At 38.6% G+C, this 14,301-nt stretch overlaps 1 protein-coding gene across 3 annotated transcripts in view; it reads right to left on the bottom strand.

Moving 5' to 3' along the window:
• Positions 1 to 14,301, bottom strand: part of cntln (centlein, centrosomal protein) — a 175,123-nt gene that overhangs the window by 65,980 nt on the left and 94,842 nt on the right. For all 3 annotated transcript variants that reach the window (XM_079863540.1, XM_079863542.1, XM_079863541.1), the window contains exon 12: positions 10,664 to 10,759. In XM_079863540.1, the coding sequence (XP_079719666.1) occupies positions 10,664 to 10,759 (96 nt within the window). The remainder of the gene's footprint in view (positions 1 to 10,663; positions 10,760 to 14,301) is intronic.

Below are 14,301 nucleotides of genomic sequence, written 5' to 3'. Positions count from 1 at the left end.
TAAACCCTAAGCAACAATTAACAAGTGCGGACAACCCGAGTAGAGGCAGATGCATAATGAGGAAGAAAGAGCAGATGAAAAAAAAAAGCCCTAAGAGCGGGGGGAAGAGATTACAAATGGGCAAAGTGCAAATGATACCAAAGCAAATCCAGTCATGTTTCGCTACCAAACAAGATATTTTAATCTCAAAGCATCCAACACTCAGCTTTAGTTGCCCAAGCAATTGACTGAATTGCTCAATTGATATTGAATGTTCTCTCCAGAGAGCTATCCAGACCTGTTCCTGACAATGGGTTTGGGTCGGCTGTGCAAGCGTTCCTCTGTTATTAAACACAGGCATTCATAGGTCGTTCTGTTTCCCTGCTGATTTTAATATGCTATTAGCAGTCGGCACATGCGTCCCTAGGGTCAAAAATCTAAATGATTATCTAAATGCACACAAAAATATACAGACATATAGAGGCAGTCTTGCACAAATACAGGTAATGTGTTAATGTAAATGCTCATTGTTTTGTTTATTAATTTATTCCAAAATACACTAATAATGCAATCAACATATATTATGAATCAAATACAACTCTTCTGTGATGAGCCGATTTTTTTAAAATTAATTTGTGTATTACAATTATTTGGGAGCAGGCTAGAAAATAAGGATTGCCTGATGGCCCAGGGCCAGTGTGAAAGATGCTCAGGACACTTTATATTTGGAATTGTCACTTGCCTGTTTGAACCAGTGCTGCATCATAACAAAAGTTTATAATTTGCACATGTTTTGTAAGACTTGTCGATTTATAAGCGATTTTTAACCATTCAGACTCAAGCGCAAAAAGACACGAAAGAGAATGTCACTAATGTTACTCAAACAACAAAAGAAAGAGAAAACTACTCACTGATCTTGACTGAATAACGTTCGTAGCTTTAACAAGGATTAATCAATATTTAATTTATACAGTTAAGACTATGCATTAGAGATGCATGGATCAGCTATAACATCCCCTGAATCTGCTGTTAAACATAAAACATCAATTTGCCACTCACTCAAACCTACGCTTTTCTCTGATTTAGATATCCGCATCCGATCGCCACATTACAGTTATTCTAATTCTCAGTGTAAGCTAGCTTTATACTCGCCGCGTCCGCATGAAAATGACGTCATTGCGGTAAGGGCGGTTGTGCGCGTTGGGTGCGCAAGACACCATTTCGCTTGGCGGTGTGCACGGCTTTTTTTGTAAAAGCGCGCGCGGCTCCGCATCCGAAGATGCATGACTTTGAGCCGAATATGGCTGAGCATGTACGTCGCACCACACCGACACCCAGTTTGTGCATCTTAAATTAGTTGCTTATATTTACAAAATGAGCCGATAGCAGACATAAGCCATTTTAATAAAAATAAAGGTCCATGTTTTATAAAATGTTCACGAAACTTAATGAAATGTTTAGTGAAATTAGAAAATATTTAAGAGATCATTAATTTAGTTGTATAGCCTACATACATGTTTTTATATCCACATATTTTGTTCTAATGTCACAAGTAATAATCTCAGGGTTTACTGGATTTTACACGATTCTTTTTGTAGTGTGGTATTGGTGGTGTTGTACTAAAATATACATTGTCACGTGTGGACCTTTCTTCTTCTCACCGTTGATTCCTGATGGTTAAGAGGACAATTACTTGAGTCGCCCCCTGTCGTTTCACAGAATAGTACAACAGCGAGTGCATCGATTATAAACGCCACGTCTGTTTGGGGAGGTGCGCGCAGTCTGGAGACTCGCGCTGCGGAACCAGGCGAAAATATAAACAAGGCTTTAAGTGTGAGGATATGGTAGCATATTGCATTGAAGTAGGCTGATTTTAAATGAACATTTATTTAAATTAAAAGTTCTACTTTGGCCAAATTACATTTCCTTAATAGCCTAAACAGAGGTTTTATTCCCTTCAAACTTAAATTGGAATGCCACCGTTTCCGTCACTGCAACTTCCTGAACACACACACAAGAAATTAAATGCGTTCAGCCCAAGCAAAGGCTGGATAGGCTTTATTAGTTTATTGTCATATACAGCGCTTTACAGCCATTTATGATTACATAATCACTTGATTCGTCCTGGTTAACTACTTCACTGAAACGCTCCCAAACAATATTTTCCTCTCCTTTTGTTTTGTTTTTAATTCTCATTTTTGAAATTTCTGGCTGATCTGTTTTGCCTCCATTGCTGCTTAAACTAAGTAGCTTAATGAGTCTGCAAATTAGTGCCTGACAAAAAATTAAGCTTTAAACACGTTGATATCTACATCATGTTGAAAAATAATCTTATCGGAATCATTTTTGTTACGCCTATGTATATTTTTAGTTAAAGCTGTTATTGAGCAATTACTCATGTAGGATTTTTTTCCTTTGTGTTTTATATAATGAACTAAAGGAAACCTTAAAATGATATTTGTAGATTTTTGTTCCTCAAAATGTATGGAAGTAAAATAATGTCAAATGTTTTTGAAACAAAAAGCCTGTTGAATTGCACTACTTAAAAAAAATAAAAAATAGGCATTGCATTAACCATGCTTGCATTTCAATGCAGTAGTGCAATTCAACAGGCTTTTTATTTCAAAAACATTTGATATTATTTTACTTCCATACATTTTGAGGAACAAAAATCTATAAATATCATTTTAAGGTTTCCTTTAGTTCATTATATAAAACACAAAGGAAAAAAATCCTACATGAGAAATTGCTCAATAACATATCTGTGTCAGTATATAAGCGGAAAAGATGATAAAGACACAAAAGCTGTGTTTATGTTTCATTCAGTAACTTCATTGTTACTTTCCCAGTGTAGCCTACATGTTATCAGCTTTCTCTACCTACATGAACAGGATTATAATCGGTTTCCCTCAATACCTCATACTCAAGGATTTCCCTTCCGTCGGGACAAAACGCTTAACGTAGCTTATGGACTAATACAGTGATATGAAAGACCAAACTCGCACCTTATTGGGGATGTAGGCTGTAGGCTACTATATAGGCTAGATGGACTAAGAATATGAACGTAACGCGCAAAGTTTCATGCAGAGCGTTTCGTGATATACTGGCATAAAATCAACACTTGATCAATTAATACTAACACGTTCTTTTCTCTCCTCTCTCTCTCTCTCTCTCTCTCTATATATATATATATAGTATAGTATACGTGTATTGCATTATCTTAAACTGGGAAGAGTCATAGCACTTGCATATTTTTGTCCTCCTATTGTTAGTTTTAACTGTAAATCGCTTTGGATAAAAGCGTCTGCTAAATATGACTAAATGTAGCCTGGGTGCCAGCCCGAACCCCGCCCACAACATTTTTTGGTCGGGAAGTTCGGTCTGGACTCGATCCGTTGAGGAGTAATTATGCTCGGCTCCCAAAAGGCCGAGCCAATCAAATTGCCAGGGCGGGCTTTAATCGATGATGGACAGATGATCTGCGGTTACAAATCACCCACGTCACCAAAGAGCGCTTGAAAACTGTCAAGGAGTGTTAGGTAAGTTGACAGAGTGAATATGCTTCCTCATGCTGATATAGGGTAACGTTAGACATGGTATTGTTTGATGACAAGTTGATATTGGATTGATTATTTGTACGTGCTCCTCCCGAACTTTGTTTATGAAACATCATGTGTAGATTCCGCCATCGCGTCTGTTATAGAAGATATCCACAGCGCATTCATTTTAAAAGAGGAACAGAGAGCCGCGACATTTTGTTGGTTGAAAATATGAATGAAGAACATTTACTCCGTTGCTCTGATTGGTTGTAGGTCTATCCAATTGAGTGCAGAGTTTTTTTTTTTTTCCTGGTTCGGTTGAGACACGCCCCATAATCAAATCTCTATGGAGCAGTATCAGACTCACATTCTGACTAGAATATGAGTATGACGAAGTCAGGCTAGACTAAATGTAGCCTAAATGTAAAATTGGCTTGACATTGGACATTCACACATTTAGGGACCGTCTCCAAAGTTGCATACAACATTGGCATACACGTTTCTAACTTCAATAGCAAATTTCAATTTATTTGAATAAATATCAAAAATCCAAAGGGTGCGCATTATGCCTGACACTACATGAACACTTTACAGTTGGTTTTATGACTGTAAGTCGTTCTATTCAAATGCTATTGAAGTTAGAAACGTGTATACCAAAGTCGTATACACTTTAGAGACGGTCCCTAAATGTGCAAATGTCCAACGTCAAGCCAACTTTATGCCAGTCTATCACTGGGAAACGCTCAGCATTAAACTTTGCGCGTTACTCTGAGTCCATCTGCTTGCCTGCGAGATTGGTCTTTTATATCACTGTAATTAGTCCATTAAGCTACGTTAAGCGTTTTATATGTCCAGCAGGGGAATCCTGAAGTATTGAGGGAAACCCTAATAGCCTGCATGCAGCACATCGCCACAATATAAAGTTAAGGCAACTAAACAAAACAACCAAGAGAAATATAGCCTATGTCAACCTCAAAAATGTAACATTGGATCTGTATATCCGCATCGGGGAATAACATTATAATCTCGTTCACGGTAGAGAAAGATGCATGTAGGCTACACAGGAAAAGTAACCGTGAAGACACTGAATTTAACATAAAATCACAAATACACTTGCATTGCTGTTAACCCTCTGGGGTCTGGGGTGTTTTTGGGGTCCTTGAGATGTTCTGACATGCCCTGACATTTGTGCTTTTTTCAGTTGCTTATAAACATATTAATGGCAAAGGTGTAAATTCACTCTATATAGCACAAACAGGACTTCCATAATATGTGAGCCACATGTATGTACATGTTTTCATTTTTGAGAGAATAATGTTTATGCATGGTTATCGAAAAAACTAAAAATGAAAGTTTCTGAAATAAGGCCACAAAACACATACTAAATATGTGGCAATAAGACTTTTGACTAATGGATTTCATCGCCTAGTGTTTTTTCTTCAAAATGATATGAAAATCATCCTGCCTAATCATTCACAAAAAAACGATACATTGATTTTAGTTTTGTGAAACACTTTTAGTTTGGAAAGCCAATATGCGGATGGGGCGTAAACGCTCCAACAGCATCATGCATATTTAGTAGTTCACACCTGGTGAGACTACGTCCCTGCATACTTAATGAGCCATTCATTCAGGTGTGTCACCTATAGCTAACTTAAATATACAAGCTTCATAAAAATGATCATTCTAGGAGAAAATTTCAGATGGCATTTAGAGGCTTTTGCATCTGAACTCTTCATATATACACACACACATATATATATGCATGCACATACATACTTTATAATCTTTTCAAAACTAGTCAGCGTCTTTCAAAACTAAAGTATACATTTTATCATACGTATTTCAAAGTAAAGGATTCATTAGTTAGTTGATGACTTTATTTTTGACAAAACACATACAGTATATATTCCTCATCTCAGTATAGCAATAGAGTTTGCTAAAAGCTGTTCATTCAATACAGCAGTATTTGAAAATCGATCATATTTTGTAAAATTACATTTATATTTGCATTTATGTCAAAACCTAGACACTTTTAAACATCAAAAGGACATTTATTAATATGTATTCGTGTCAAAATGACAAATAAACAGATTTTCCTATTCAATTTTGCATGGAAATGCTTCCAAGACGCTTGCGTGTCGCGTGAAAAATAGGCGTCGGTTCGATTTCTAGAATGCCAGTGTTTTCCATGCGGCTCGTGCCGCGCCTGAGACGCGCATCTCACACAGGCAGTGTGCAAACTCTAAACTGTTAACATGGGAGCCGAAATAAAAACGGACACGCCACGCAGCTGAGACGCTTACGCCACGCATCCAGTGTTTCACCGGCCTTATCCAGCGGATGTGGGCGTTTCACAGGTTTGTATGGATCGCCTCACATTTGCGTTTGAATAGCGCGGTCTCCGTAGGCGGAGTCACATTAAAACTTAATTAGCTGAGATGAGAACGACTGACATCTCTCTCTTTACATACATATTATATAAACTGTGAATATTTGTTTTTTATAAAAATTACTTCATTTGAAAGAAGAGAATTCAAGCTTCATGCCTGTGTGACTGTATGCCTGTTTGACTGAGTATTCGCTGAGTTACAGTTCATTTTCGGACGCGTTTCAGAATTGACTTCACTGACGGAGAGTAGGCAGAACTCGCATCATGTTTATTTTTCTTTATTTGGCGAAAAGCACAACACTTTGTTTTTATTATGAGCATACACAAAAAAAAAATACACACTAAACAGGATCGATTGATGTATAACACAAGCATATAAGATAAAAATTATTTTTATTTTTTTATTTTATTTTTGCACTCATACGGAAAAAAACGAGCCTATCGCGCCGGCGCAATAGCCGACCTCAGGGGGTTAAATGAGTTTTATGAATGAATGGCTTGTTCTAACTGTTGCTGGTCTTCGTCAACAACACACGCTTTTGCGCCTCCTGCTGGTGAGATTCACTAACAGCAGATGGAGAGTATGCTCGGTAATCTACTGCTTTTCCTGCAGTTCCTTTGAATTTACTGTCGCATTTGAAACACTGAATTTGTGGAAGCGAATTTGCAAAGTGAAATAAAATGGACCGAAAAATGCCTGTAGAATATTATAGGTTGTATTTTTAAACAGTTTTAATATTTTGGAAGTGAAATATGAAACATGAATATGGATTATTGAATTTTTAATAATGGAAATGTGTTTGAAATGTTTTTAATTGAAATATTCACAGCTTAAATATTAAACCATGTTGAATTTCAGCCCATAAAAATGCAAGCCCTAAAAATACAATGCATTAAAATGCAAGCATGGTTAATGCAATGCCTATTTTTTTTTCAAGTAGTGCAATTCAACAGGTTTTTTTATTTCAAAAACATTTGACATTATTTTACATAATCTAAAAAACAAAATCCAGAAATCACAATGTATGATTTTTTAACTATTTATTTGTATGATACAGCTGCAAATAAGTATTTGAACACCTGAGAAAACCAATGTTAATATTTGGTACAGTAGCCTTTGTTTGCAATTACAGAGGTCAAACGTTTCCTGTAGTTTTTCACCAGGTTTGCACACACTGCAGGAGGCATTCTGGCCCACTCCTCCACACAGATCTTCTCTAGATCAGTCAGGTTTCTGGGCTGTCGCTGAGAAACACGGAGTTTGAGCTCCCTCCAAAGATTCTCTATTGGGTTTAGGTCTGGAGACTGGCTAGGCCACGCCAGAACCTTGATATGCTTCTTACAGAGCCACTCCTTGGTTATCCTGGCTGTGTGCTTCGGGTCATTGTCATGTTGGAAGACCCAGCCTCGACCCATCTTCAATGCTCTAACTGAGGGAAGGAGGTTGTTCCCCAAAATCTCGCAATACATGGCCCCGGTCATCCTCTCCTTAATACAGTGCAGTCGCCCTGTCCCATGTGCAGAAAAACACCCCCAAAGCATGATGCTACCACCCCCATGCTTCACAGTAGGGATGGTGTTCTTGGGATGGTACTCATCATTCTTCTTCCTCCAAACACGTTTAGTGGAATTATGACCAAAAAGTTATATTTTGGTCTCATCTGACCACATGACTTTCTCCCATGACTCCTCTGGATCATCCAAATGGTCATTGGCCAACTTAAGACGGGCCTTGACATGTGCTGGTTTAAGCAGGGGAACCTTCCGTGCCATGCATGATTTCATGACGTCTTAGTGTATTACCAACAGTAACCTTGGAAACGGTGGTCCCAGCTCTTTTCAGGTCATTGACCAGCTCCTCCCGTGTAGTTCTGGGCTGATTTCTCACCTTTCTTAGGATCATTGAGACCCCACGAGGTGAGATCTTGCATGGAGCCCCAGTCCGAGGGAGATTGACAGTCATGTTTAGCTTCTTACATTTTCTAATGATTGCTCCAACAGTGGACCTTTTTTCACCAAGCTGCTTGGCAATTTCCCCGTAGCCCTTTCCAGCCTTGTGGAGGTGTACAATTTTGTCTCTAGTGTCTTTGGACAGCTCTTTGGTCTTGGCCATGTTAGTAGTTGGATTCTTACTGATTGTATGGGGTGGACAGGTGTCTTTATGCAGCTAACGACCTCAAACAGGTGCATCTAATTTAGGATAATAAATGGAGTGGAGGTGGACATTTTAAAGGCAGACTAACAGGTCTTTGAGGGTCAGAATTCTAGCTGATAGACAGGTGTTCAAATACTTATTTGCAGCTGTATCATACAAATAAATAGTTAAAAAATCATATATTGTGATTTCTGGATTTTTTTTTTTTAGATTATGTCTCTCACAGTGGACATGCACCTACGATGACAATTTCAGACCCCTCAATGATTTCCAAGTGGGAGAACTTGCAAAATAGCAGGGTGTTCAAATACTTATTTTCCTCACTGTACATAGCCTACATCAAAGAATATGATTATTTTGTATAATCCAATCATTGTCAATTATGTCAGGAATGCCCCGCTTTAAGGTGCATAAACTGAAGTAAAACTGTAGCATTTTGCTCATTTAAAAAAACTCACCCAAACTTATCTTATACATATGCGATTAATCAAACATATACACAACATGAACGTAATATTACAACTTGATTCTGAACTATATGAAATAAATGACGCAGTGAACGAAGTAAAGAACGAGTTATTCACATTGTGAATCTACGCTCTTTCTGTAGCAGTGCACTAAAACGGTATAAATAGTATAAAGAAAGTATAAATAAAAAGAGACAATGAATAACTAATTAACATTACACTTTTTCATCATCTGTTATTTTTGATCACAAAAATTACATGCCATTATAGTCAGACTAAAAGTGAATGAATATTGATTAACATTATTAAAATATATATAATATTATTGGGTTATGCATAACCCAAAAACTCACCATAAATGTTTTTAACTAAAAACAATTTTCCTTTTCTTTATCATGTCACTGACCCATATAACAAGACCCCCCCCCCCCCCCCCAAAAAAAAGTTTAACTCGTATCTGCTCGAAAGTGTGCAGAATAGACTGAAAAAAACGCTTGTGACTGTGAAAAGCGCTTGAAGGAAATGAGGGCAGCAAGATAAGGCAGAGGTGACTTACTGCTGCTCAGTAAGTATCCAGCAGCAGTCTCTGCCGGCAATTAAGACCGCCTAAAACTACAGGCCGCAATAAGGTAATTAACCATTAGCAGATCATCGCCATGCTTATGAGCGCAACCTTCACAAGCACAATCATCCTAATACGGTCAGTAAAACGGCAACCTGCCATCTTCTGCCAGTGCAGACCCGTTGCCACAGCCCATCCTTAATTGTCGGCCATCAACAGTAATTTAGCTTGCTGTCCCACATAACAGCTTGATAAAGAATACCAGCCTAATTACATCTTGCATGTTTCGATCCATTCAAACAATAAATAAAGCAAGGTTAAGTGCAAATGAATGGAAGTCAGGAAGAGGAAGAAACAAAGAGCGTGCAGGGGACCTGTGCTTCCACAATCACACAGTCGGTAATGTTCGTCTCGGGCAAGTGGAGATCAAAGACAGTACTCCCTTTCCACCCCGACATTGTAGGCTTTTTTTTTCCCTAAAGCCCCCCGAAAGCACGAGTTAGGCCGGCCTAACTTTGCTCAGTGCTTGCTGGAACGGGCATGACAGGGATCATGGCTAACCCCGAAGGACAGGTGCTGCGTGGCTGGAAAGAGAGCAGCTCCCTCGTGCTCCTCGCAGGTCACTTCCAAGCAGCGCGTTAGTGCGAGCGCCGCGGCAGAAGGCCCTTAACGGGGAGTGTTGGCTGCTAGCCTGTAATTAGCTTGGACAGCTCAGGCTCAAAGAGAGAGAGGGAGGCAGCCAGGCTACATCATAATGAGCTCAGCTGGGATTAGGAGGACAGGCAGCAGGCAAGGTGGGGGCGTGAAAAGAGTGAGCCCTCCTGTACGAGCGAGCCGGGGGTAGAGATCAAGCAGGGGAGGGCCAGGCCGCACTGGCTGGCAGGGTTAGACCCCTCAGCAAAGGATGGGCCAAATGAGGCCTGGCAAGGAAAGGGCTAAGGCGGCCTAATGAAGCGCGACACCTCCAGCAGACGAGATCAGCAGTAATTAACACACGCGCGCACACTGACTGTCACCGAATGTACCCCCCAAAAAACTCTAGGGAGCAAACCTCAAGACAGGAATGTCAGTGTGTTTAGCTGCTATAAATGTCTGGAGTTGCACTAAGAATCTGCATTCAGTGTTCCGGTGTTGTTTTCAGAAAGTTGTTTCCAGAAAAACCTGAAATCAGGTCTGCATTCATTATTATTATTATTTTTATTATTATTATTATTTTGTCAATGTGGTATAGAGCAAGCATTTGACAGTCAACAACAACAACAACAACAACAACAAAAAAAAAATTCCTGGACAATTGATCAAAAGATTTAACTTACTAGCTTTAGAAATACTTACAAGTGATCCAAAATTTCAGTCCTGGTGGCAATCACCGTAACTTTCAGTTGAAAATGTAATAAAAAATCTTTGAAATGGACAGATGTTGCACCAAGTTATGTTTGAAATGACACTATAATTTTCCTTGAAGTCTTGTGTCTGCAGTCAACTATGTGAGTTTGCAGCAGAATCCTGCTGGGTGCTAATAATAACTGTGATGGCTCTACAGGACCTGACAAAACGACAGACACTTACTTGTCAGACAGTAGCTTCTTGTTCTCCTCCTTATAGAACGCTAGTTTGTTCCATACAACCTCGCTGTCTTCCTGAAGTTGTGTTTTGCGTTTTAACCTGAAACATGGAGAGAGAAAACAAACAAACATACAAACAAACTCAAATTTAATTACCATCGAAACACATCAGGAATAAAATAAAAATGATGCTCCAAAAACTCTTGGTTCAATAAATGTAATTTAATGTCCATAAAATAGTTATGGGGGCTTGTTATCTTTACATGCACATATATTACCAAACCCAATCTTTTAAATTTAGCCCATTATTTTGATTTATTTCCGTAAAAGGAACTGAATATGTTAAAGGAGTACTCCGGTCAATTTTAACATTGAGCTAATTTTTTTGTAAATTTGGAGTGCTGTCAGTACAGAGAACAACGACAAAAATCGGTGTTGCCTACACCGTGTTATCCTCTTTTTAAAATTTGCACCCTGTTGACTTCAATGGGGCAAGTTTTAAACCTGCTTTTAGCCTCTTAAAGGTCCCGTTGCATGCGGTTCCATGTTTCAAACTTTAGTTAGTGTGTAATGTTGCTGTTAGAGCATAAATAATATCTGTAAAATTATAAAGCTCAAAGTTCAATGCCAAGCGAGATATTTTATTTAACAGAAGTTGACTACAAAAAACGGCTCGATTGGACTACATCCCTCTACATCCTGCATTAGTGACATCACCAGAACCGTTTCTTGACTAACCTCCGCCCACAGGAATGCTCCCTCAACTCTACTGGCTACTTGCGCACTTCTTATAACTTAGCCTACTGTGTTTACTCAGCTCTTATGGTGATTTTCTGAAGTAAAACTGACGCTTCATCTTTTGTGTGATGTACAATAAACTTTATTAAACTCATCAGTACATGTTTGATCATCATTCAGACAGCAGACTTGTAGGCTATTAATAAATAATGGATACATAGCCTACAAGCAGATGACAAATACGTTATAATAACCGTAATTAAACTACTAAACCATACCTGTTTCATCTCTATACAGCACTCTGACTCTGTAGGCATTATTGTCCGACTCGAAATGAACGCCGTTACTGAGAGTTTCTGATATTATCATCATTCCGTGAGATGAATTTTTCCTGACAGACTGAGCACGAGCTCATGAAGCTCCGCCCCCTGTGTCGTCCAGCAGCAGCTCATTTGCATTTAAAGGGGACACACTGAAACGGCTCGTTTTTCTGAGCCCCAAAAAATGTCAATTTAAACATGCTGTAAAAAATGATCTGTTGGGTATTTTGAGCTGAAACTTCACATACACACTCTGGGGACATCAGAGACTTATTTTACATCTTGTGAAAAGGGGCATAGAACGGGACCTTTAACATCCTTGATGTGTCATTACAAGTGCCCAGCCATGTGAGTGATTCCTTCAGAGTGAACGCGGGTCAATCTGACTGCAGTAGATGTGAAAGATATTAATAAAAGTGATGTTAATTCAGCCAGCGCACATACCTGTATTTTCTTCCTGTTTTCGGTCGAAGTCCACAGTAGTCGATTGTCGAGTTCACGCGCCTGATCATAGGTAACTAAACCTATGCGCGTGAACTCGACAATGACAAGGATGTTAAGAGGCTAAAAGCAGGTTTAAAACTTGCACCATTGAAGTCAACAGGGTGCAAATTTTAAAAAGAGGATAACACGGTGTAGGCAACACCGATTTTTGTCGTTGTTCTCTGTACTGACAGCACTCCAAATTTACAAAAAAATTAGCTCAATGTTAAAATTGACCGGAGTTCTCCTTTAAGGCATGAACATGTTTGTATTTATTAGCAGAAATGTATAAAATATACAGCAAACATTACCATACAAACCTCTAATACTATATAGCCTTAAGATCCACTGTCATATACCATTCATTTTTGCTGATTTTATGCTATCTTTGCACTGACCAACATCCACTTCAGAATATAGGAGAATTTGAGAAAAAAAAACAAATTAAATAATTTAAGGTCTAGTTTGGATGGTGCCAATTCTCTTTTTTACTAGAATGTCAGTTTGCTGTCTTATTTGTATAACTTGCTTAATTAAACACTAATTTAATCAAAATGTAAGCTGTAAAACACTGTTGTTACAGTGTTGTTGTTGTTACTGTCCTAATAAAAACAGTATTATCTGACAAAACCATTGCATAACTACAGTGAATAACTGTACAAGGCAAATTAAGTTGTATGTGCATAAATCTGTATTCAAATTTTCAGAATGAGCACGTCTAATGTCCTGATATGTTGACACTCTGATGAGGATGAACACAACTCACTCACACACATTTAATAAGCAGGGAAAATCTCAGACTTTCAATTAAAGACACTAAGATTGTTTGCTTAAAACATTCACAATGTATGAACATACAGACTTAAAAACTATGGGTCCTACCATCCACCCGACACAATGCGGCGCCAGGCGCATTCACAAGTGTTTTTTGCTAGCTTCAAGCCTGACGCAGTTATCATTTTCACGTCCTGCGCCATGATATTTAAATAGCAAATGCATTTGTGCCCATTTGTGCTGCTCTGAAAACGAGGTGTATTCAGGCACATTGTTGGTGCATTGCTATTTTGAGGAAACTAAAATAGACTATATATTTTTTTGTTATTAAAGAGCGCGTTAGTAATGTGTGCCTATATTGGCGGGTCCACAACGTGCGTACACTCTGCTTATTACACACACAGGGACGCGCAGCAGCACACAAACTAGCCAAATATTAAAAATAAAAAGATGACAATGTAAAAGATTAATATTGTGTACACAAAGATATGGTAGAATTCGGTTTGTCTCATAGATGGTCTCCTTGCGCGCTTTAACCTTGCGCACAAGCAGATCCATTTGCTCTCTGGAGCAGGACAATCATCTACTTATTTTGAACGTTCAAATAAATAAATACATCAATTAATTCACACATGAGGGGACATTTTTTTTTATCAGATTTGGGTCATGTTCAGCTGCAGTGTGAATGTAGCTTTTGTGTCCAGACAAATCGTTAATTCAAAATGAAAACTATCAAGTTCCATTCCTTCCATTGATACTGTAATAAAAAAAAGTCTCTCTCAGTTTGCACACTACCTTTAAGTCAATATTACACAAGCAGAACAGCTCTACAAGACAAATACTATTTAAACCCTATTCCACAGACACTTTCCTCTCATCACGTCCTTGAACCTACTGTATGGCAGAGTGCCTTTGGGTTCTGTGGGAGCAGCCCTACATCATGTGAAAACATTCACCCTGAGAAGCCACTCCTCAGCTAACAGCTTAACAAGCAGCAGCCCGGAGATCTTCCGTCTTAATCCATGGTGAAATTCAGTATTAAAAGCTGTGAATGGCCTCCTGAAGGACATGCTCATGAAATAGACCTTAGAGAAAGACATCTTCATTCCCCTCAAGCCTCCTTCACCTCTATCTTGCTTCATTATACAGCGACCGAGTAAACGGCAAGAACTTTTCCGAAAAGGCAGCAGCTAATTTCTTTGATTCAGCGAATCTGTTTATGAGTGCAACTTTGATCAGTGTGTGGATGTTTTAATAAGTTTTAATTTTATTTACGCATCCCAAAGCACCCGGTCTGATTTACAATCTTGAAAATCCCTTCTGGAGA

The sequence above is a fragment of the Squalius cephalus genome, assembly GCF_949319135.1.
Source record: "Squalius cephalus genome assembly, chromosome: 2".
NCBI lineage: Eukaryota > Metazoa > Chordata > Actinopteri > Cypriniformes > Leuciscidae > Squalius > Squalius cephalus.
Note: the sequence above shows the minus strand (reverse complement) of the source record. Positions and strands in the feature narration are given on the sequence as shown.